The 23930-nt window shown below is 38.6% G+C and overlaps 1 protein-coding gene across 1 annotated transcript in view; it reads left to right on the top strand.

The window, feature by feature from the left end:
* The window catches only part of LOC140251865 (bifunctional heparan sulfate N-deacetylase/N-sulfotransferase 4), a 108291-nt gene that overhangs the window by 16237 nt on the left and 68124 nt on the right, over positions 1-23930 (top strand). The window contains exon 2 of the mRNA XM_072336025.1: positions 2179-3422. Within this exon, the coding sequence (XP_072192126.1) occupies positions 2442-3422 (981 nt within the window). The 5' untranslated portion in view covers positions 2179-2441. The remainder of the gene's footprint in view (positions 1-2178; positions 3423-23930) is intronic.

Genomic DNA, 23930 nt, shown 5'->3' with positions numbered 1-23930 from the left:
CATTGTCAGCAGTGGTAGCTCCACATGAATTTAGGTAGAAATATCAAGAAGTGCACAAGCGTGTCAGAACTGGCCAGGCAGTCATGTTTGAGCACCTCATATTTCAACTATACAGCATGGTAGAAACTGCCCAAAGCCCCCAACATTTAGCAAGAAGTGCTTTGATCCAGGGCACACACTATTGCTCCCATCCAGCACTCACAGGACAAACCTTCATGGCTCAGCAACTCCAACACTACTCATGTCCCATGCAATCCCCCCCATTTATCCCTGGGAGAACAGAAAATTGAGCTTGCACGGCTGTAGCCTGCAGTTTCCACAACCTACTCATTCATTTGGAAAATTCATGTGAAATTTTAATCATTGATAGCCCTTAAATGGACTGTAAAATACTGATCACTCCAGGCACAGAAGAGAAACTGGGGAGACAAGTTCTCCAAAGCACTCCTATCATCTTTTTTTTTTTTTTTTTTTCCTTGCTTTCACAGTCTAAGAGAATCTTTTACCCCTTTGCAGAATATTTAACCACAAAATTATGATTTGACATGGAACTTGACCCTATATTTAACCAATATTTCATTTTTCCTTGTTCTATTACATGGTCCTTAGTTATTCCTAGTTGCAATAGTAATAAACCAGTTTAGCCAATAATTGGCCGTAAATAAAAGAACCAATGTGCTCAAAAAAACTGATTATTATTATTATTATTTACCCTAAGAAAAAGGGAGAATTCTTCTGTATTAAGATAAAACACATAGGTTGCCTTGAAAGTAATTCCTCCTATTTATTTCTTTGGAAACTACAACAGATAGAAGAACACACTGTTTGATAGAGCAAATTCTCAGCTATAAAACATTGTTTTTCAACATAGTCACCACCGCTGGCTATGCATTTTTTCCAAAGATGAGCAATAACCTTATAAAAAGCCACATCAACATAGATGACCCACTGTTTCATAGCTGCTATGACAGCATCGTCACTACGAAAATGTTGCCTATGCAGTCCATCTTTCATCAGCCTGAACAGATGGAAGCCAGAAGGCACCAAATCTGATCTATACAGTGGGTACGGTAGGATAGTCCAGCTTAGATTGGCTAATGTGCTCCACAGTCCTCAAACTGGTATGGGGCCTGGCATTATTGTGTTGCAAGAGAAAGGTTGTCCTCTTACCTGTCTTTAGAAGTTTGAACCTTCAGCTTGGTCAGCATCATGATGTATTGACCAGAGTTCATGGTTTATCCAGGTAGCAGGAAATCCAGAAGGATCACCCTTTTCCTATCTCAAAAGTGCACATTGCTTTACCCACTGAGGGCTGTGTCTTGAACTTTTTCTTTGATGAGGAATCTGCATGTCATCACTTCATGGATGGCTATTTTGATTCCAGCTGGTAGTGTTGACACCACGTCTTGCCACGGGTACTGATGTGCTCTGGGGAACTGTCACCTTCAGCTTTATATTGTTTCGATAGGTCCTGACAAATGTGTATATGTTGTGCTTTCTGTTCCTGTTCCTTGCACAAACCTTGCAAAATTCCAACGCTGCCACCATTATTTCCAACACATTGAAGCTGATATTCAGCTTCATACACAGTTCTTTGGTCATAATCTGCTGATTCAAATAGATGAGCTGATCGAGACACTGCATTTTGTGGTATGATACCTGAGCATGGCTGCTTGGAAAGTGGCTTGTCTTTCATGCCGTTGTCATCACTGCTGAAACACACTACCCACCACCACCGCACTGTGCTCACATCCTCTGTTTGGTCTCCAGAAACATTCAGCAAGCATTGATGCATGTCAGTGGGTGCCATTTTTCTTCCACACGGAGGAGTTTAGTGACACACCTTTGCTTCATACACACTTTCATTTCAGACACCATTTCATCAGCACCTTTGCTGCCATCTGTCATACAGCAACAGAATGCAACAGTATGCAACAATATTGGCAGGAAGGTTCATCTTCTACTGCTATATCACCAACATCCACCTCTGACATTGTGGGCCAATATAATAAAATAGAAGCAGCTCTGGTATGTTAAGACAGCAAGCAGCATTTGAACTGTTCAAGTAGTGCTTGAGCCTCCCTCTCAGCTCACATCACTGATATCACTGTCTTTATTAACATGCATTTTTAATTGCTTTATGAATTTTATTTACTTTTCTTTTACTTCTTGTTGCAGATAATGTTAAGAGTTTTCTTCATTGATTATTGGCAACTGCTGCATTCTGAGAAAGCCTCTTTCAATTTAGCTTTCCAGATCCTTTGATTTCCTGCTTCAACAGCTTTATAATATCCCCAAGAACTTTATAAATGCACTGCAATGGTCACATGAACGTCTCAGGAGAGGAATCAGCACCTCTGCGTCTCATTTTTATTATGGCACTTTAGAAAGAGAAAACCAAAAAGCAGCAAGTCCAAGTCAAGTTGGAAGTCCTACAGAAGATGAATCTAATAGTGAGGCTCCGAAGAAGTTTCAGAACACTGGTCATTCTCCTGGCTGCCTTCTGCCTAGCAAGTATTGTCATTTCTGCCTATTACCTGTACACTGGTTACAAGCAGGAGATGACTCTTGCAGAAACCACTGGAGAAGCAGAGTGTGAAAATCTCAAGCTTTTACCATACAGGTCCAAGGAACTGAAAACAGCTAAGCCAATTGATCCATCTAAAACTGATCCCACCGTCCTTCTCTTTGTGGAAAGCCAGTACTCTCAGCTGGGACAAGACATTATAGCCATCCTTGAATCCAGCAGATTTCAATACCATATGGTCATCGCACCTGCCAAGGGAGATATTCCCCCTCTCACAGACAATGGAAGAGGAAAATACACAATTATTATATATGAGAATATTTTAAAGTATGTATCCATGGACTCGTGGAACAGAGAGCTTCTGGAAAAATACTGCGTGGAATACAGTGTTAGCATAATTGGTTTTCATAAAGCCAATGAGAACAGCTCCCCAAGTACAAAACTGAAAGGCTTGCCATTACAACTTTACAATAACATTGCCCTCAAAGATTGTGTTGTAAACCCTCAGTCTCCCCTCCTTCGCATTACCAAAGCACCAAGGACTGAGAAAGGCCCGCTGCCTGGTGAAGACTGGACAGTTTTCCAATTCAACCATTCCACCTACCAACCTGTTCTTTTAACTGAACTGCAGACTTCCAGGCCAACCCCGATGACATTGCCAAAGGCTGCTCTGTATGCAACTGTCATCCAGGACTTGGGACTTCATGATGGGATTCAGAGAGTTCTTTTTGGAAACAACCTGACCTTCTGGTTGCACAAGCTGATCTTTATTGATGCCATCTCTTTTCTGTCAGGGAAGAAGCTCACACTGTCTTTGGATAGGTACATTCTGGTTGACATTGACGACATCTTTGTTGGGAAGGAGGGCACAAGGATGAATGTCAACGATGTGAAGGTAAGGCAAGAACTGGGGAATACCATCCTGGATGCAAACATATTCATTGGTAACTAGGAGACAAAGAGTGAAAAAACCGAGTCCCACTTCTGCTTAAAGGTTCAAAGTGCACAAGTATGTTGAATGGACGGAGGTGGCATCAAACAATAATGTATGTAGCAAACATATAGACCACCTCTCATTCTTGAAAGTTCTGCTCACTTGAGCAAGTGGATAAAAAAGAAAATAACTTCTGAATATCTCACACAACCTCTTTTTTCTTTTTTTCTTTTTTTTTTTCTTTTTTTTTCCTCCAAACTAAAACAAAGGCATCTCCATTTCTGGAACAAATTTACTGCTGAGAACTCTGAATTCAGCATAAGAACATGTTTTATACTACATTAATTTTTTCTTCTTTTGAATATACAGACATATACGTGTATGTCTACTTATGACATACATATAAATTCCATTTGTATGCATTTGCTGTATTATTTCTGTCAGTTATTGAAAAATGAACAGAAAATGAAAGATTGTTTATTTTTTGAAATCTCCCGTAACTATCACTATATCAAAATAGAACAAAAAAGAATGGAAAAATTGGTCACAGTTTGACTTTCAGTGCTTAGCAGGATAATTTTCATTAACAGATAAGTATCCAAAGTTACTTGAGATAGGTTGAAAGCACAGTCTCTGCTGTAGCAAAATGACCAAAGTATCTGATAAGGTGGACTGTTCACAAACTACTTTTTGGAAAATCTTTCGAACTTATTTTCATAGTCTTTAATACTCAGAGACTCAATTATATCTGTTTAGATTAATTCCTAAAACTGTGTGCACTATAGGAAGACATGCAGACTTAAAGAGGTAAATAGACAGGAGTCTACTGCATGAAAATTACTTTATTGCGATTTTCCACATGCAGGAGAATCATGTTCAGATATTAGCTGAAGCTTCAAAGCATGCAACATTACATTCTCTAGCATTTATTATATAATTTTCATGCAAATACTCTACTGTTCTTGTGAGCAATAAGCAAGCCTCCTTTTTTTTTCTTAACACCTAGATATATATTTTGTTTCTTAATACTTATTTCCATTTCTATGAGTTTTATATTTGCCTGCCAATTCATCTGGATCACTAAGAGAGTGGTATAATACCCTCCAAATGAGTAGTTTCAGACAAATAAAACATTGAAAAACTTTGGTTCTACTGACCAAACCAGGAGTATGACAGATCATCAGAGCTGTTTCCAGCATCCGGACACTTAACGAGCCAGCATTAGATATTCTTGGTGTCTTGTGATCCAAGCACTAAGCACTATGGTTAAACACACTGACAAAGGGCCCATCTAAGAGAGGAAATTATCTGAAAAGGCAATTGTGGAACAAGTTTTTCCAGGTGGAGCTTTTTGCACACACAACTTTAAGACTCTCTCTACATTGATTAAGGAGTCCCTATTACTAGAACAGAATGTCCTCACCGAGTCACTTGAAAATTCAAATCATACTGACTACTGAAATAATCTCCAGGCCCCAAGGAAAGCCCCATATCATTTTCCTTATCATCCAGAAATCAGCAACACTAGCAGACAAACCTTTCACTTATGCTTGGCAGAGCAGCCATGTCCCATCATCATTCTTTATGGGAGGTACAGGACAAAACTGAAGATCTGAGGGCTATGTTAGGAACTCGATGTCAGAATTCTAGCTGCTAAAAGCATTCAGCAGCACTTTTGTATTCTGCACACAGTTACCCGTCTGAAAACTGAACAATCCACAACACTGAATACCTCAACAACAAAAGAAAGGATCTGCTAGGCTTCGGACTTTAATAATAATAATAATAATAATAATAATAATAATAATAATAATAATAATAATAATAATAATAATATGCATGGTGAGACTTCTCTTTATGGATTATATTCAAATAAAGTTTTGAAGGGAAACTTTTGTTCTTCCCACTTTCCTCAAGTGGTAAACAAGTAGCCCACCTCCCTTGCAGTACTACAGATAGTTTCATTCATAGGAGAAATTCTTTCTTGGTCTCAGAGAAGAAACACAAACCATGGTGAGATGTCTTTTGAAAGCACATGCTCAGAACCATCTTCCCCATCAGGCACACTGTTGTAAGGCAGAAGTTATTTCCCTTTTGGATGATGCTTCCATGTAAAGGGTTTCTGCACCTTGACCATTCGTTGCTATTCTGCATGTCAAACTGGGCTTTCATTTCAAATCAGACTAGACATTCTTTGAATATAGTAGCACTCAAAGCAGGATGCTTGCTAATGAACAGGACAAAAAAAAAAAAAAAAATAAAAAATCAGGGTGTACTTTACTTAGTTTACAGTAAAGGATAATTACAGTGAGTTAGAGGAAAATCTCAAAAGTCACTTGGGAAAGAAAGCAATTAAGAGCCAGTGAGCCTGGCTTCACTTCTCACAACAAAGCAGCCTCCTTGGTCAAAACACAAAATAGCTAAGGAAAACATTTAGGAGGCTAGTGCTTAAGTGATGTCAAAATATTGCCAAGCATTGTGACTAACTGCTCAAAGGGGGCTGTGTTTCCACAGCATAGTGGGAGGCTACCATGAAAGACATGGAGGTGACACACAGAGGCAACATGAGATATAGGAGCAGGCTGTACTTGCCTTGTATGTGTATTGTATAAATGAAAGCAGGAGCTGGGAGGTTCTTGCCCCCTGTTTTCATCTGTAGTGAGGCTGCAGCTCAAGTACAGTGTTCAGTTTTGGGCCCCGTACAAAAAGAGATGTTGAGGCCCTGGAGTGTGTTCAGAGAAGGGCTACAAAGCTGGTGAGGGGTCTGGAGCACAGGTCTCATGGGGAGCAGCTGAGGGGGAGAGACTGCTTAATCTAGAGAAAAAGAGGCTCAGGGGAGACCTTATGGCTCTCTACAACTGCCTGAAAGGAAATTGTGGTGAGGTGGGGGTTGGCCTCTTCTCCTTGGTAACAGCAATAGGATGGGAAGGAATGGCCTTAAGTTGTGCCAGGAGAGGTTCACATTGGGTATGAGGAAGAATTTCTCCTCAGAAACAATGGCGATGCACAGGAACAGGCTGCCCAGGGAGGTGGTAGAGTTGTTATCCCTGGAGGTGTTCAAGAAAAGGTTGAATGTTGTATTTAGGGACATAGTCTGGTGGACAGTACTGGTGGTAGATGGATGGTTGGAGTAGATGACCATAGAGGTCTTTTCCAACATTGATGATTCTATGAGATTAGTACAGGCTCTCTATGTTGTTCAATGAGAACAAACTTTGAATGAGAAACAAACAGTAAAAAAATTTAGACAGTTTCTTTTCTGAGCTGCATATTTCAAGTATATTTAGCACAAAAATCACAATCCACATGAGCAGTATTGTGCGCATCAAAATTCATTTCATCCCATCTCCTGTAACAGATGTTTACAATATCAGCATCTCCAACATGGACTTATTTATACAGTACTTTAAACACACACACAAAGCAAACATGAAATGCTGCTTGTAATGAAGAAGCTTTTCGGCATAGTACAATTCATGGAATTATGTGGCATCGCTTTTTCTCCAGTTCCTTAGGTTCATAGCATTTGTCATTAGAGCTGACATAGATTGATTTTGCAAAGTTATTTGGGATTCTGTTAGACTCTTACAGTACCACAGACACTAGTGTTGCTTGGGAATGCTTTTATATGCACCAGATTCCCAGATGCATGCAAGTAAACTGGAAACAGATGCACACTTCCGAAACTGTGTTAAAAATACAGCCAAATAATATCTCTCTATTCAGGCTCTTAGGAATTTCCTCCCTTACCAAGTGTATAATAATTGCCAATCCAAAGAACACATGACTAGAAATGAGTTTTTTGATAACAGTATTCATATGTAGCAATAAAAAGACGAGTAACACTGTTCCTGTGTAATTACTTCCTGCAACTTGAATGTTTTTATCCTCTCACAAAGCCTTTCCTCAATTAGGTGCTTTGAGTATATATATATAGTTTTATAAAGGGTGGCATCAGATAGAGAAACAGAGATTAGAAAACAGAGTTATTATGGGCTCTATTTACCACAAAAGATCTGCTAGTCCCTTGTATTACAGAAGCTGTGCAAGGTCATATCTGGCTAAGTAATTAAACAGGAACTCAGCAGAGCCACAGAAAGCTATTTTCCCAAGCTTTACAGAGATCTATCTTGAGCTCAGTGAGCCCCTGCAAATGAATTCGTCCCTTTCCCTCCTGCCAATGTATTATCTCTCTGCTTGATTTTAGAAGGCAAAAGACTCAAGAACTCTTCAGTTACTTTGCAGAATTACTGAATTCATGTTCTTGCAAATTATTTTGGTTCTTGACCATATGATGAGTCCATGATTGGCATCAGTGGTTTAGCAAAAACAACTAGAAATATCTAGCTTTTGTGGTCCCTGGGGTTGCCACATAGGAAGAATGCAGAACGTTTATCTTTGAATTTCTTTCTAAGTGAGCACAAACAGCAGCATTACTCAAACACGTAGTGAGATCTCATGAAGAATTTTCCTTTGCTGCTATTATGGTATAAACTTGCAAAATATATAATTTAAATGAACCTAGGGAGATCAATAGCTAGGAAACTTTCAGCACCCTCACTGGTTGATCTGGGAACAATCATGTAAAGCAGCAGAGTTAAAAATGAAATAAAAATAGCAATGCTACTGTAACATCTTATGTGTTCCTACCTGGGAGTGGACTCTGCTTTTCCTAGCAGCATCAAATATCCTGTCTGCATTTTCTCCCATTCTCCTGCTCTAACCTTCAGTCTGCTCGCTTCAGTGGAAAAAAGAATTGCATTAATCTCTGACACTTTCTCACTTCCATAAGTCTGCACTTTGCCTTTGACTTTAACCATCATTAAAATGCCTAGAACACTTAAAAGGTGTGATTTCTTGCTCATTTTAGTATTTTAAAGACAAAAATTCATGCTGGAATCACATCTTTTCTGATAATTCCAAATTAAAGAGTACTGGCTCAGCAGGAGTCTGCACTTGATAACAGAATCTCTCTAGCATATGCTTTTTCTGATCTTTCTGCTAGGCAAATTGCTTTTAGATAGAACGGTTAGAAATTTCTGGGCCATATCATCAGGCATAACAGAGCCATATTCAGGAAAAAGCCACAGGTGGACGTGGGATGGGATATGCTGTGTGCTACAAGTTCATGCAAAGTCTCAACAACTTCTGAAGGAAGGAATTTAATAAACTGCTGTGGACCAATGCTCTATTTCTGCTTCAGTTCTGCTGGAATCCCTTCCCTCTCATGCTGTTCAGGATTGGTAGCAAGGATTGAATCCAGGCCCATGGATAAGGAAGATCTGTTTGACCACAGACAACAGTGTATTTCTTGGTCCCTTTGCATCTAGTGTTGCCCAACACATGCCCAAGTTTCCGTAGAAGTTTGGCAGCAGAAGTCAAGAGCAGACAAAGAAGTCAGGGAGGATGATAATGAATAACTAAATTTCTGACTCAGGTTTCTACAGATTTTCTCTGGATGCCCTCCTCTCCTATACCCTTCTAGAATTCATGCAGAACTGTGAAGAGAGCATGATAGAAGTTACAGTAGCCAAATATCTCCATCTCCCTCCATTTAGTTCCAAATGTACTCATTATCAGCTCCACACACGAATCTCCAGCACTTCAGCAAAATCTGAAATTCCTGGTGCTACAGATAAGAATTGGAAACAAATCTTCCTTTTTTTTTTTTTTTTTTTTTTTTTTTTTTTAAATTGTTAACTCATCATATCCTAAGCAATCATTTCCTTTCTGATAACATGAGATATGCTAGTCATTCCTGTAGTCCTTCTATAGTAATAAACTCCTGCCAATAAAATAACCACATCAATGGACAATAACGGGGAGAAACTGAAAGCAGGAGATATACGAGCACTGGAAGTTAGAACAGACAGCTGAGCATTAGTCACTACAGTGTAAGTGTTACCATCACGACACCCTTTAAAGCACTTGAAAATGGCAGTGGAGAACACAATGAATAGGAATTCAGAAGTTTCCAATTTTGGATGATCTTAAAGACTTTAAAAATGAATTTTAAGAGCAGTTGAGAAAGCATTATAAATATTATTATATAATAAAAATCAGGCAATTTTTTATTTTTTTTTTATAGGAGTGCCTATGCCATTCTTCTTCAGCAGAGATGACCAATCATTCAATATTTTCCTTGTTGATATCTCTTGATTCTCCCTGTTCGTTCTGTCTAGTGTTGAATACTGCTCAAGTGCCTTGTCTAGATACATCACACAAAGCATTTCATACTTCAGCTCTTTTCTAATTTTGGTTTCAGTAAAGCCTGCTCTTTCATTCACAATTTCAGCACTGACATAGTGAAAAAACACAATTTCTTTGCCGTCAGCAAGACATTTATTTTTCTCTTTGGCAGCCTGGAGGATTGACTGTCTGCCCAGACACCTTATCTGAATTATAATAGATTTGGGGTTCTCTTGTGTTATAGATTTCCCATTACAGATATGGTAGGTCTTCAGCCTGTATTTTTACCATGAAACAAAGTCAGGGAACTCCAATTGTCTAGAACTTTCATCCTGTTAATTTAGATAATTACATTGCTTCCATGTGTCTCACATATTAAAACAGTACCTCTCTTTTGCCAGAGAACATACTGACTTTTATGCTGTGCATTCTGATACTGCTTGTGGGAGGACCTCAGAATTACATACAAAACAGACTTTTTCAAGAAAAAGCTTAATTTTTCACAAAACAAGAAAAAAAAATTAAAAAAGAAAGATTAAAATCCTTAATTTTCCCAGCTTTTTGAGCAGCTTTAAGAAGTAAATAGTTTCATGTTCAGACCATAGTGAATTCTGATTTAAGAAAACAAGCAAACAAACACAGAACAATACATTTTAATGTGTAGGGTTCTAAAGGGTATGGGTTCTTTTGTCTGGTTCATAAAGTGTGCAACAGCTAGTGCTCATAGCCTGTGCCTAGCATTGTTATTATGTGACACAGTCTGCTGTCTACAATTCTGTGAATTTCCCAAGTTTACACCTATTTCCTGAATGCCTTCAACAAAATAAGTCTGCAGTCATAGGATGTGTCATACTGGAATATGTTTTGAAGATGTATGTGGTTCTCTCTATTTTATTTAGCTTCATTTAATTTCATTTAATTCATTTTCATGGCATTTGGGGAATCAGTAGGAGCCAAAAAGCACGACTGCTTTATATCAGCATCTCCAGAGGCCTGCAGTAACCTGTGTTTTAAAACAATGCATGCTACTTAAAAAGGTGCACTAACAATTGTTCCCTGTATAACAAAACAGCATTCTAAGTGATTCAAAAAAGGCTAGCCAATGCAGATGTAAAAAGCAGTCATAATTACTGCCTTAAAAGCACCTGATGCAGCAAAAAGCACATTACCATGAATGTCCTATATACACTGCAGTTGTTTTACTGGCAGAGTTACTTAAGCAACTTCAGTTGTGCCATTGTCATTCAAGCTCAGACTAGTATCATTAGTATCATTAGTATTATTTAAACAATTTGAAAACACAAATGTTCAGAAAAAGAGTGACTGGAGAGAAGGATGGGCAAACTGATAAGAGAACAGAAAAACTCAAAGATAAAAGGTGAATACTGAAACTACAAATATTTAGCAATAATTAACTGGCATTTTTCTGTCCACTTTTGAGTCATAATACAATATGAAAACAAATCTTTGTTTATGTCTGGTTTTGAATTCTTAGAAATATATCTACACATATATGCATACATCCACACAGATTTGTGACCTTTTGTTTGTCTTGTCTATTAATGTTGTCATAGATGCCTACGTAGATGCTTAGATGCTTACGTAGTGGCAGAAGAGTGTAAGAGCCTTTAAGTAAAATATACCAAATCCCTGAGGGCAGCAGAAGGGACAAGTGTTAATGGCATGTCAGATTCTGGGCTCAGTGTCCCTCTGAAGTCCAAAATCAAATTCTAGTAAGTGTACTCTTTATTATAATTCCTGAAGATATTGCATATCAGCATGCAGAACTTCACAACTGGTGGGTCCTAACAGATTGTGGTAGCAGATAATAGGATAACCTTCAAACCAAAGCTCCTGTTTCCTTTCAGAAAAAGTAATGACAGTGGTCAAAAACTGGTATATGAGCATTGCCTTCATTGAGCTGCATGCTTGTCTGTCAGTAGATAGACTTTCTCCAAAGAAAGACTTTATCTGTTGGAAGACAGGCTTTCTCCAAAAGGCTGGACACTTTTTATAAAGGTTTCCTTTTCCTCTGGCCACATACAGAGTCCTAATAATTTCACAGAGACCTGAGAACAAATGACATTCTGACTCCATTCTTCAACATGAGTCATGCATAGCTTGGAATCGTTAGAGTGAATCATATATTGCTTTCAGCACGGTTTGTTGGAGAATAGCGCTTTGCATACAAATACTTTGATTCATCTGGAGAAGTTCACTTTGCAAGAAACTATTTTAGTTAGGAAATTTCCTAGGATCCATGTGTAGCTACTCTAAGAAATAAACAAACAACAAAGAAAAGTGATTTCATTGAACATTTCAAATAGTGACAATTTGATATAACTGTTTCACTGCCAAAGGGGATTTCCATGCATTGGACAGTTTATTGATTTTTTTTTTTTTTCTGCAGTGATTGTAAAGATACACACACAGAGTCAAACTTGATGAAAAAATCATTATGTATTTTATGTTTATGACACCAAATAATATTCTGTATCCATGTGGACTGGCCAAGCTAAAGAAGAGAATGTATTGCAAAGCATTCAGGATTTGCTGAGAAAGCACAAGCTGTAATAAACCACACTGATGCATTGTGGTTTTCCATCAGATGCAGTCTAGCTAGACCTCAGTGTCAGTTTTTGATCTACAAGCATTGGCATAACAACTCCACAAAACACTTCGTTAGGGCACAAATCAACTGTGAGAATGTCCAGCTTAAAATCAAGAGCACCAGGGCAAGAGATTGGTTAACTCTTCACCATCTGCTAGATCTGTTGAGAAGGTACATGTTTAGAGGACTCACACATCAGCTTTTGTCTCTCAGACTCTTTCTTTATGTCAGAGCCTGGAGCAATGCAGTTTCAAAGGATGATGTTAAGAATATTGGCACTGGTAGCCGATGGTTTAGTCTCCAGATGCTGACTAAGACTAGTATACAGCACACTGTCAGTATTGAATGCTGATCCATTCATCTCTATGCACAAGTTCAGTTGCACATTATGGATTCAATTGAATCTAGACTTCTCATATCATTGCCAAGATAGCTAAGTCACTCTGAAAACAATGCCTCCTACTTGTTTTCATGGAAACTATGGCACATACAAAGAGCAGAATAGTACTACTTGATTGTGCAAACTTTCTGTTACAAGCTGGTACTTCTTAACACAGTCACCAGCATTAGCTATGCATTTTCACCAATGATGAACAAGAGCCCGCAGGCAGCACTCCTCATAAAAATCCACACCAGTGGAAGTGACCCTCTGTCATCACTGCTGAAACACACCTCCATCACCTCACTGTGCTCACATTCACTGTTTGGTCACCATCCACATTCAGTAAGTACCAGTGAATGACAATGGGTGTCATTTTTTTCTGCATGGAGAAATTCAATGATACTTCTTTGCTTCATATACACTTCCATGTCAGACGCCATTCTGTCAGGCTGCCCCTTTGCTGCCATCTGCCACACAAAGACAAAATGGAAGAGACTATGGGTGGGAAGGTTCAGTCTCTACTGCCATACCAAAAACTGATGATGTGGGCCAACAGAATAAAATAGGAGACATTACTTTCAGAAAGGCCTCCATATAAAGCGGGATAAGCTTGAAATAGCTGAAAAATCACTGTGTTCTCCATCAGTGTGCTCAGTGCCATAGGCTTGTGTCACTGCAAGTGTCTCGGCATGGGCAGATTGGTGCTCTTAGCCCCAGGTGCAAAGCCCTTTTTCATCTGCCTCTATTGTTTCTATTTGACTGGAAATATCCCTGTTGAGGAAAAGCACAGCGCTGTTCTGCAGGGCTAGCAATTTGCAGTACTTGAGACTTTGCGCATGCTCATAAGAAGTCATAAACTAGTGAAAATGCATTGTAGTGATGGGAAGTTCCTGAAAAATCTTCCCTTTCCACAGATGCCAGAGTCCCCTTGCTTAGGAGTTTTGTAAGATCACTTCATTTTCTTTGTTGTGTGATGTGTGCACACATGGCAGAACCTGCTGGGGGTTGGATGTTAACATGTGTCAGATACAGCCCCCTGCTTTGCTGAACAGGGCACCCTGACTCCCTTTGCAGCAATCACTGCTGCACAGCTACTTTGAACCCCTTCATAGACAGACTCTCAATTCTTCCATGTGTTTTTGCTGCCAGAACAGATTACTCACTCACCGGGTCTGTTTTTATTTACTGCTGCACGCATGCTAGAAACAACAAGGTTTTCCATCAAATCCCTCTGCTTCTTTATTGCCAGCCCATTCTCAGTTCAATAGCAGGATGCCAATATCAGTTTCAGCTTATCCTCCATATTCGTTTCGTGGCCTTTATGTCTTATCTTTCTGTACATTTCTTAGCATTGCTATCTACATCTCTTTTACAGTTCCAGTTCCAAAAGCACAGCGGTACCCTTCTGAAGTGAGGCACATGCATGTAGCATAGCTCTTTATCAGACTGTAATCATTTTCTGCAGACAGCAAACACAATTACTGCATAAACACAGAAGGTGAGAGGAATAAAGCTATTCCCCTTGGTCCAAATGCACAAGGCAATGCTTTTCCAGACATTTACTTAGATATAAAAGGTAAAAGTTATTCGAGAATTATTATCCATAGAGCATCATAACCCAGAGAGAGTTGGCAGTCTTTTGTTCTGGAAACACTGTCCTAATAAACTAATATACCCTCATACATTTAATGTTCTTACTGTGACAGAATATGCAGTGCTTCTAGATTCAAGTGTTCCAAGTATTTGTGAGATTCATCAGCACAGGACCTGCCTTTTCAGTTATTAAAATTGTACACATTTTATGTTCTTGTTTTTTTCTACTCTCATTGGAAATGCCATTGTAAAAAAGCTTACTAATTCTTCAACATTTAGATGAAAGAGGGTTTTCATTGCTAAAAATAAATAAGGATTTATTTTTTTCCCTTCTCATGGCTGATAGAAAACACTAAGTAATCTCATGTCACTATATTAGAATGTGTCATTTCTTGTGGATGCAAATTCTGTGCTTGTAATGGAGAAATTAATTACAATATATATATAGATAAACATATAATTTAGAAAGTTGCAATATTTTATACCGAATATTTCATAAAAGTTAAGAATTTACCTCTAGAAATGACAGGAAAAAAAAAAACACAAAAAAAAAAAACAAAAAAACCCACAATTAAAAAAAAAAACACCTTTTTTTTTTTAAATCTTAATTGAATTTTACTTTCAAAATTAACAAAAAATTGAAAAAAGTAAAAAAGTAATTTACAATTTCAGCAAAACCAATTTGAGTAAAAACTCCAGGAAGCCCTAAACAGTGTTTTTTTCTAGGATTTAATTTATTGCAAAGATCATGGACTAATGTTTTCTGATTTGATACTCCAGCACTTATTATTGAATAGTATGGTGTACAGCAAGCAGTTCTGTTTAAGGCTGGCACAGGAGGACTGCCTAGGCAATGTAATGACCTTCCCACCTGAGGTCGGAATAGTTTGTCCATCTCTGTGGCCAGCGATGTTGAGTGAAAAAGGCATTATCCCACTTCTGGCTTCTTTTAGACCTAAAGATTAGGATTATAACTTTCCTTCTTTCCAGGTTGTTTACTCCTTTATTTATCCTTGGACTAAAGGGGTGAAAAATCCTTCTGTAACTGAAAAGTGGCAAGGCAGGCAAAAATGAAGTTTTTATTCTTCTTATTTGATCAATTTGGACTTCTCCAGTGAAATAGTTTCCCATGGCAAAATATTGATTTATTAAATGCAGAATGTTCCACGGGAATGAGATTTAAACAAAATGGCATTCTGCTAACTCATCTGCTCTGGCAGACTGAAGGGAAAGTGGATGGTTTGAAGAATATTAAAAATAATAATAATTTCAAAAAAATCATAATGAAGTGCAGCTTTAGAATTGCTGTTCTTCCTGAAATTAAAAATGAAAATAATTCACAGTGTGTTGAGAGACATTTTTAATATGAGAATATCCCAGAAAAATGGGAATTTCAATTTTGTACTGCCTCTTCATTTCATGTAAAAGCCAGAATTATTACTGTAACTCTTACATTGCATATTAAATCCAAAATGTCAACACTTAAGCAATCTTTAAAAGTTCGTTCAATATTATAGTGGAATTGCATTGACTGAATCAGATTGAATCAAAGTCATAGGCTTCAAGGACTTATGTTTTCGACCTCAAAACATCAGAGCTTTGAGTAAAGGCTATATAAAGAATGTTTGAATTCACATTTTTGACAGCATACAGTATTTGCTTCCCTTCCCTGAAACTCATGAAATATTGGCTTTTAAAACTGTTAGCGATTCTCGAAAGCACAAGTGCTTTTTTGGTTGAGGTCCAATTGTTTTAACAGGGTTCGTCTCAGTATAATTTTCCATTCCCTGGGTTTTTAAGCTCTTCACAAGTCTATAGGCCTGTACATTAGTCTGCTCATTAATAGCACAGACATAAAGCCAAGATCAGGATCATTTTAGGTGACAGAAGTTTTGATATTGATTTAAATATCAAGAGCCTGGCCTCAAAAAAATTCTCTGCAGAAGCAGCTCCAGTCGTGATCCTCAGATGGTCCTACCTGGATACCTTAGAGTTTCTGAGTCCCTCTCCTCCTGCTGTAAGCAGGTATGAAATAACTCCAGTCCAGAAGTCAAGCCAAACCTATGACATTTGCCTTGCTTATTGCTGCGAGTGCAGGAGAATAAAAAGGCAGAAATCACAGATGAGAAAGAGGCTATGGGATCCCAAGGGGGAGCAGGTTTTTCAAGGGGAAAAGCTGCCTAGTAAAGTACAGAATGTGGGAGAGAGGCTCAAGTGAAGAGAGTCAAAGCAGACCCTGAGCAGGGTTGTATTCTCACCATTTTCCTGTAATACAGTGTCCCTAAGGGCTACAGGGATTGAAAACTTCCTTTGTAATGATCTTTACTGTAGATTTGTCACCAAATTATCACAGATATTTGGAAGTTAATGGACTATACAGGAATAAATAAACATCATTTTATACTTATATGTCATCTATACAGATTAGATACTCTATAACATTATTAATTTAGAATATGTTTAATGAAGTTCCAGACATGTAAGCTGCTGAAACTATACGTGTTTAACAATAAAAGCAAATTAAAAAATAAAAATAAAAAATAGATTCAGTTGCAGAATGTGAATTCTTTAATATAGAAGCTCTGCATGTGTCTTCCTTATAGCATAGCTCAAGATTTATGTGCATCATAAACAAATATGTCTGTGTTATTATAAAGTGTAATTCCATTGTATTTGTTATTAGGAAAGGGAATAAGGTTTCCCATATGCTTTCGCTGCAATTTCTCTTCTAACTGGGAACGTGCTGGAAACATTATCAGAAAATACAGGCTACCCCTCAGTGGTGTAAATATTGTGAAGTAGGTGTTACAGGGCTGGTCTGTTATAGACTGCAGGGGCTTCGCCCTCCACCTTCAGGCAGCAGGTCCATTCCAAAGCTGAGTAACAAGAGGCAAAGCCTTGGACTAATGACATGGTGTGATTTGTTCACCTAATATACGGAAACATTTTGAGTTGATGATACACACACTGACTTCACAAATGTAATAAGATGCTGGAGGGAAGCTTAGAAAATTTCAAAGACCTTGGCTGAGACAAGGATGTAACATTACCTTACATTCAAGCTTCTATTTTTCTCTCTGCCCAAGATTTCATGAGGGTAAGGGAAAACTCCTTTCTAGTCCTCTGTGTATTGATTGTTGATATTAAAGTGAGATAAGCCCTAAGGAAAAAAAGAAAGTGTCTTTAAAAAGAGAGTTTGTTACTGTTTTGCCATTACTGCTATGGTTTGCATTGTAGGGCATTAGTGCAGCCAGCAAACTCCTGTATACTGCACAGGGCACTCTTCAAACTCAATAAAAACTCACCATGTTGACATGGGGGTACAAGATGATGGTGCTGATCAACTATCCTTTTACTATTCACCAGGTTGGACTAACATCACTTGTAACCATTTAACTGGCTAAATGTGTTGGGCAAAAATTCATGGCTAAGTCATGTATTTTCATAACTGCTTTTTTCATAACTTAATTTTTTCTACTGTTGTACTGGACAATATTCTATGTTACACCCGTGTCAAGCTTGTGAGTGTGAAAAGACTTCAATTCACTCTGATACATACAGACACAAATGTGCGTATGTACATCTACATGTACACAAAAAGGCTGGAAAAGGTTCAGCATAGAACAATTGAAGTCAGTTTTCTAATACTTCTAATACCATAAAACTGATGATGAAACAGCTGAATCTCCTTACACAGAAGTACTCTCTTTTCACTCATTCCACTGGCTGCTTGCTGATCCTAAGACCTCATACCAAAAAGGCCTTGGCATGAAACACACTGAGAGAGGAGAGGAACTGCAAAGGAAGGGGAAGGTACAGTCTATATCAGAGCTTAAGCAATAAGGAAGATTTTCCACAATGGAAAAATAACACCTATTTTTGTTCTCATCTTACAGTTGCAAATCCTTTCTAGAATTTGAATGTATACCTTGTCAAACAATCCCATTTGGGTAGCAGAGCATTAGCCAAATGAAACCTATCAGAACAATTCAGTATTTATGATTTTCAAGGAGCTACTCCCATATAAAATATAATTATGGCACTCCCCCACAGCTGTGAGAGTAATAGTACCTCTCCAGAAATGACTGGAAATTTAGTGTAACGCCTATAATTAAAAGGTATATACTTTGCTGAACATATTTTTCACATTTTAATGAACCTAAGTTACATGAAATCATATTTTACACTGCAAGTGCCTGCACAGATTTCAATGGGAATATTTAGAGAGAAAAATGCTACCTGTAATGACTAAGATTTAAAGCAGTAAGATTTCAAAGTTAACTGGCTCAGTAATGCTACTTTCAGCCCACCAGCTAAGTGCGTGAGGACAGCCTTAAAATAAGAATACTTTAAACAAAACAAAAATCACAAAGAAAGAAACAACCTCCCTGTCTTTTCTGTGCATCTCATTTTCTAAAGTAATTACGTGACAGTATTTAATATTCTGGTGAGCCTTCTTCACTGTTCCTGAGTGTAAGTTATTCACCATGAATATTAACAGCTGATGTCCTCACTGATGTGAAATAGAAATATACGTATGTGTACTGTAAGGTTTATGATAGGAAACTTCAGCAACAAAGATTTTCAGTATATTATCATTGTCATCAGACATTGCTGTGCTTGGAAGACTTCTCTTCTTCTAAGTCGTGGTTTCAATCTTTCAGCCAAAATTACGACCTATGGAAGATTTCTATACCATGGGAATTAGAAGTTCTCATACAAATGAACAGTTGGTGAAAACAGTAAGAAATGTCAAAGTTATTTTCCCATTTAAATACAGACATCATCCAGCAAGTAGTAAAAGATACCAGTAAACAACCTCTGATTAAAACATGCTTGCTGGAAATGTTTATTTCTCCTAACAAATAACTCACGCTGTGTACTAATGGCATAGCACACTATTCTTCCTGTGTAATTTAGAAAAGCAGGGATTGAAGAGTTCAAACAGAGAACAAGCATACCTCTCTAACAGGAAATATTTCAAAGATGCTCAGTGCTTGGGGAAATTCAACACATTCCAACAGCAAAAAAGTTTGCTTGTCAGAAGCAGTTTTAGGAGCCCTGGGGATAAGTCATCCCTGTCAAGAATGATTTAGCAGTATCTAGAAAGGGATGAGCTCCATCAAACACTAGGAAATTCATCCAAATCCTCTTTTACTCTTAGCTGGCTGAAATTCCCTGCCAGACCTCCCACCAACAGCAGCTGCCCTTGCTCAGGGTCACCTCTAGAGCCCTGCAAGCCAGGCGGGTTCTCTCCCTAGTGGCTGAGGATTTGCCAGCTTGACATGGGCATCTACACAAGGGTGAGCTAGGAAGGCCAAGGGGGACTGCCTTGACATTCTAAATAACATAGGGAACAAGATTTCATCCATCAGTTTAGGTATCCACCTTCATCTGTCACAATCATTAGAAGCCTAGACCTACCTACTGCCCGCAGATTTGTCTTTGGTTTGCTGCCAGACTGAAGGGCTCAGTTATCAGAAGTTTCCTTCCTCAGTGGCCACTAGAAGTGTTAAAATAATCCTTCATGCTCTAGGACAATTACTTGGTACTGCTTTAGTACCTCAATAAAATGAGGTTTTGTTGCTGTTACGGGATTTTTTACCCCTATATCTCAAATCAAGTCAAATCTGAAAAACAAAAAACAAAACAAAAAACCCAACAACAACAAAAAGAAAACAACAAAACCCTGCAGTACTTCAGTTTTGCTCTAGGTACATTTTTTTCTACTTCTTGAAATAGCATTATAATACTCTTTAACTGTACATCTATGACCTGACATATTTCCTCTGGCTATTAGTTTGTAGAGATTTGTTCTCCATTTTACCTAAAATTATTTGCTTTTATGATGAAGCAACCTACTGGAACATAAAAAATAGTTCATTTCAAATCTGTTAGCTGCATTTCATGATCTGGCTTAATTTTATTGAAGAACATATTGGCCTTTGATATTACCATTTGAGAGAACTGAATAGAATAATAACATTATCAGAGTGTGAAAGGAAAAAGATTAGCAAACTTGCTATTGGTATTGCCTTTTTGCTTTGAATCTTACAGTTTTTGTCATTGGACAACCTACTATGCTGCCTGTAAGTACTGGGAAGGATAATAAAGCAATGTTAAGTGGGAGGATTTTCAGACCTGGAGAGGTTTTGAAGTCATTTTCAAAAACAAAACAGGCTTTATTTTGCTCTACTCTAAGTTTGAAACCTGTAGGACATGACGGAGACAGCATGTCTTTCATGAACTTTGGCCAAGGAAATGAGTGTGATGAAAAGCAAAAACACTTGCCTTTGCAATTCCCCTTCCAATTCCAGCCAACAAACACAATCAAATATTGAAGTGATCTCCCTAGATAAAGCAAGATAGAAACATGAAGAAGACAGAAGGGTCAAAAAAGTTAAGCTCTGGTAGAGAAGTAGCAAACAGCCCAGAAGTATTACCAAATAACATTTAATTTTAGTGATTTTCAAAGTACTCCACTGCCCATAAAGATTTTGTAAACTGCATTTTTCAGAATAATCAATGAAGGCAGAGAAGACTCCAGTGCCAGGGAAAGCCTGTTGAGAGGAGTCTCCAAGTGAGATTCACTTTTGTTAAAGAGTGAAGAAAACTGTGGCACTGGCAGATTCATGTGAACCTACTGCTCCATTGCAGGGACTCCAGTTCAAGCACAGTTACATTTTCCACATACTGTAGCCGGATGCATAACTCCAAACAACTGAAAATTAAAGAGGATCTATAAAATTAATGTGACGATTAAATACAAAATGGGTTTTTTTATAAAATAAAAGCATTATTAGATCATTGGAAGTAACTGCAAAAAAGACTGTGTGAAACGTGTATTTCACTTGTAACACTGTCAAAAACATTGCGTAACATTTAAAGACCTTCACCAATTTTAAGGTATTACTTTGCCCCCCAAAATATCCCAGGGAACAGTTATAACTTTGCTGAAAGTGACATTCTTACTTAGTGTGAAAGAAAGTGTGACTTCTCCCCATACAGGATCCATCTTTTTCTCCTCCAAGAACAACACAGTGAAATAGACGAGCAGGAATGGACTGAAAAGGACAATATCTGCTGCCTGTCTTCTTGCTCCCACCTATCTCCAATGCTTCTGGGTCTACCTCTGTGTTTATGAAGTCCACGGGGACTCAGGGATCTGTAATTAGCAGAAATTTGTGGTCAATGGAGTGGAATCCAGTTGGGCGTTCGGTCACAAGTGGCGTCCCCCAGGGCTCGGTGCTTGGGCCGCTCCTGTTTAACATCTTCATTGATGATCTGGATGAGGGGATTGAGTGCACCCTCAGTAAGTTTGCAGACGACACTAAGCTGGGAGGGAGTGTTGATCTGCCTGAGGGGAGAAGGGCACTACAGAGGGACCTGGATAGACTTGATCGATGGGCCAAGGTGAACGGAATGAGTTTCAATATGGTCTAGTGTCGGGTCCTGCATTTTGGTCACAACAACCCCAGGCAACCCTACAGGCTTGGGGAAGTGTGGCTGGAAAGCTCCCAGATGGAAAGGGACCTTGGTGTGCTGATGGACAGTCGGCTGAATATGAGCCAGCAGTGTGCCCAGGTGGCCAAGAGGGCCAATGGCATCCTGGCTTGTATCAAGAATGGTGTGGTGAGCAGGACTAAGGAAGTCATCCTGCCCCTCTACTCGGCATTGGTGAGGACTCACCTCAAGTACTGTGTTCAGTTTTGGGCACCTCAGCACAGGAAAGACATGGAGGTACTGGAGCAGGTCCAGAGAAGGGCAAAGAGGCTCGTGAAGGGCTTGGAAAATCAGCCCTATGAGGAGAGGCTAAGGAAGCTGGGGCTGTTTAGTCTGGGGAAAAGGAGGCTGAGGGGACACCTTATCACCCTCTTCCAGTACCTGAAAGGTTCTTACAGTGAGAGGGGGGCAGGTCTCTTCTCACTACTGACTTGTGACAGGACGAGGGGAAGTGGCCTCAAGTTGCGCCAGGGCAAGTTTCGGTTGGATATTAGGAAGAACTTCTTTACAGAAAGGGTAGTTAGGTACTGGAATAGGCTCCCCAGGGAGGTGGTTGAATCGCCATCCCTGGATGTGTTTAAGAGCTGTTTGGATGTGGTACTCAGGGATATGATTTAGTGGAGGGTTTTTAGAGTTAGGGTACTGGTTAGGCTGTGGTTGGACTTGATGATCTTCAAGGTCTTTTCCAACCTGGATAATTCTATGATTCTATGATTCTAAATGCGGTGCCTGCCTGTCAGCAGCTCTCTGCTGAAGTTGATGCTGCTCAGTGTTCCACTGACTTAGACTTCCTGGCTTCTGATTTTCAGAGAGGATGGCAATGGACAAGCTTGCAAATGGAAAAATACAAGAACCCACAGACAGCTGTTTTGGATGGTAGTAGTGATGTGTGAGGGCAGTAGAAGGGAGTGGATGATTCTGGATTTCACTCACCTACTTTAGCAGAGGTTGCAGAGGAAACCAGTAACTAACAATAAGAAAGATAATGATATTGAAAAGCTTTGAACACAGAGAGTGTGATTTTATAACGATCTTTTCACAGACAAAAAGCACCCAAGAGAGTCAAGTTTTAGAAGCCTGTGATTTACACAAATGGATGCACCCTCTTAGAAGCCACTGCTTATATCTGCCATCACACAAATGCCCATTCTAAAAACTGAAGGACAGATCTGAATTTGAAAATACCACCTCTGTTCTATGTATGTATGTGTAGTATGTATGTATGTATATGTATGTGTAGAGTATGACAGTGCTTAAAAAACAAGACAAAATCAAACCTTAATTCCACTGCAAAACAACTACATTGGTTAGGTTTAAAGGAGTAAATTTAAAGTACAAATTTTATGTAGGGCAGGTGGGAGTTCAGAATTTTCAGATAAAGATCTGCAATAAGAATTTGAAGGAGTTTTTATGACAAGGTTACCGCAGTAAATGATTTCCAATGGCAGTATAGGAGCAAAAACCCAATCAGATCAAACATTAGTACATGCAAATCCATAAACTAAAGAAGACCAATAAGGTGGCCTCCATTAGCCTAGCTCTTAAATAATTTAAAATTACAGAGTACCCAACAAATAGTTTTTCGTTTCTGTATTTTTGCATTAAGAAGTAATTCTGAATAACCAAGAAAAAAGAGTGGAAAAAATAGTCAATTGAAAGAAAATGTAGTTATTAGTGTCACTCAGCCTTTACTATATATTTGCATTGTGCCAAAGATGGGGAGACTGATTATTTATTTAATTAATTATTTATTTTGCATGACATGAGCACTTCTTGAAAGAAAACTGTAAACCTTAATCTCCGTGTCTTACTATTAGCTACATGCAGCTCAATGACTGACATGGCTGCTGCAATGAAAACTGCTGAATGTGAATATTTTATTAGCATGCTATTTTAATATTTATGTTGCCCCCCCAAAATGGTTTGAGAGGGTTTCCTGTTCAATATTTTGATGGTAGTGCTCCTCTTATGCTAGAACTCAAAGAGAATTGTCATTAAATTCTGGTTCAAATAATAGACAGGCTGTTATAATGTATCTGGTGTTGACATTGATGTCACAAGAAGTGGACATGGTCTAGCAAGGAAACTGCACCTGACTTGTAGTCCTGTTCAGAAGGGCTTACCACAGTTTTCCTTTAGGGGGTAAGTGGTCTAAGGGACAATGGGAGGGCTCTATAAATTAGAGTAAGCA

Source organism: Excalfactoria chinensis, chromosome 4 (genome assembly GCF_039878825.1).
Source record: "Excalfactoria chinensis isolate bCotChi1 chromosome 4, bCotChi1.hap2, whole genome shotgun sequence".
Classification (NCBI taxonomy): domain Eukaryota; kingdom Metazoa; phylum Chordata; class Aves; order Galliformes; family Phasianidae; genus Excalfactoria; species Excalfactoria chinensis.
This window is presented reverse-complemented; position numbering and strand designations above follow the sequence as displayed.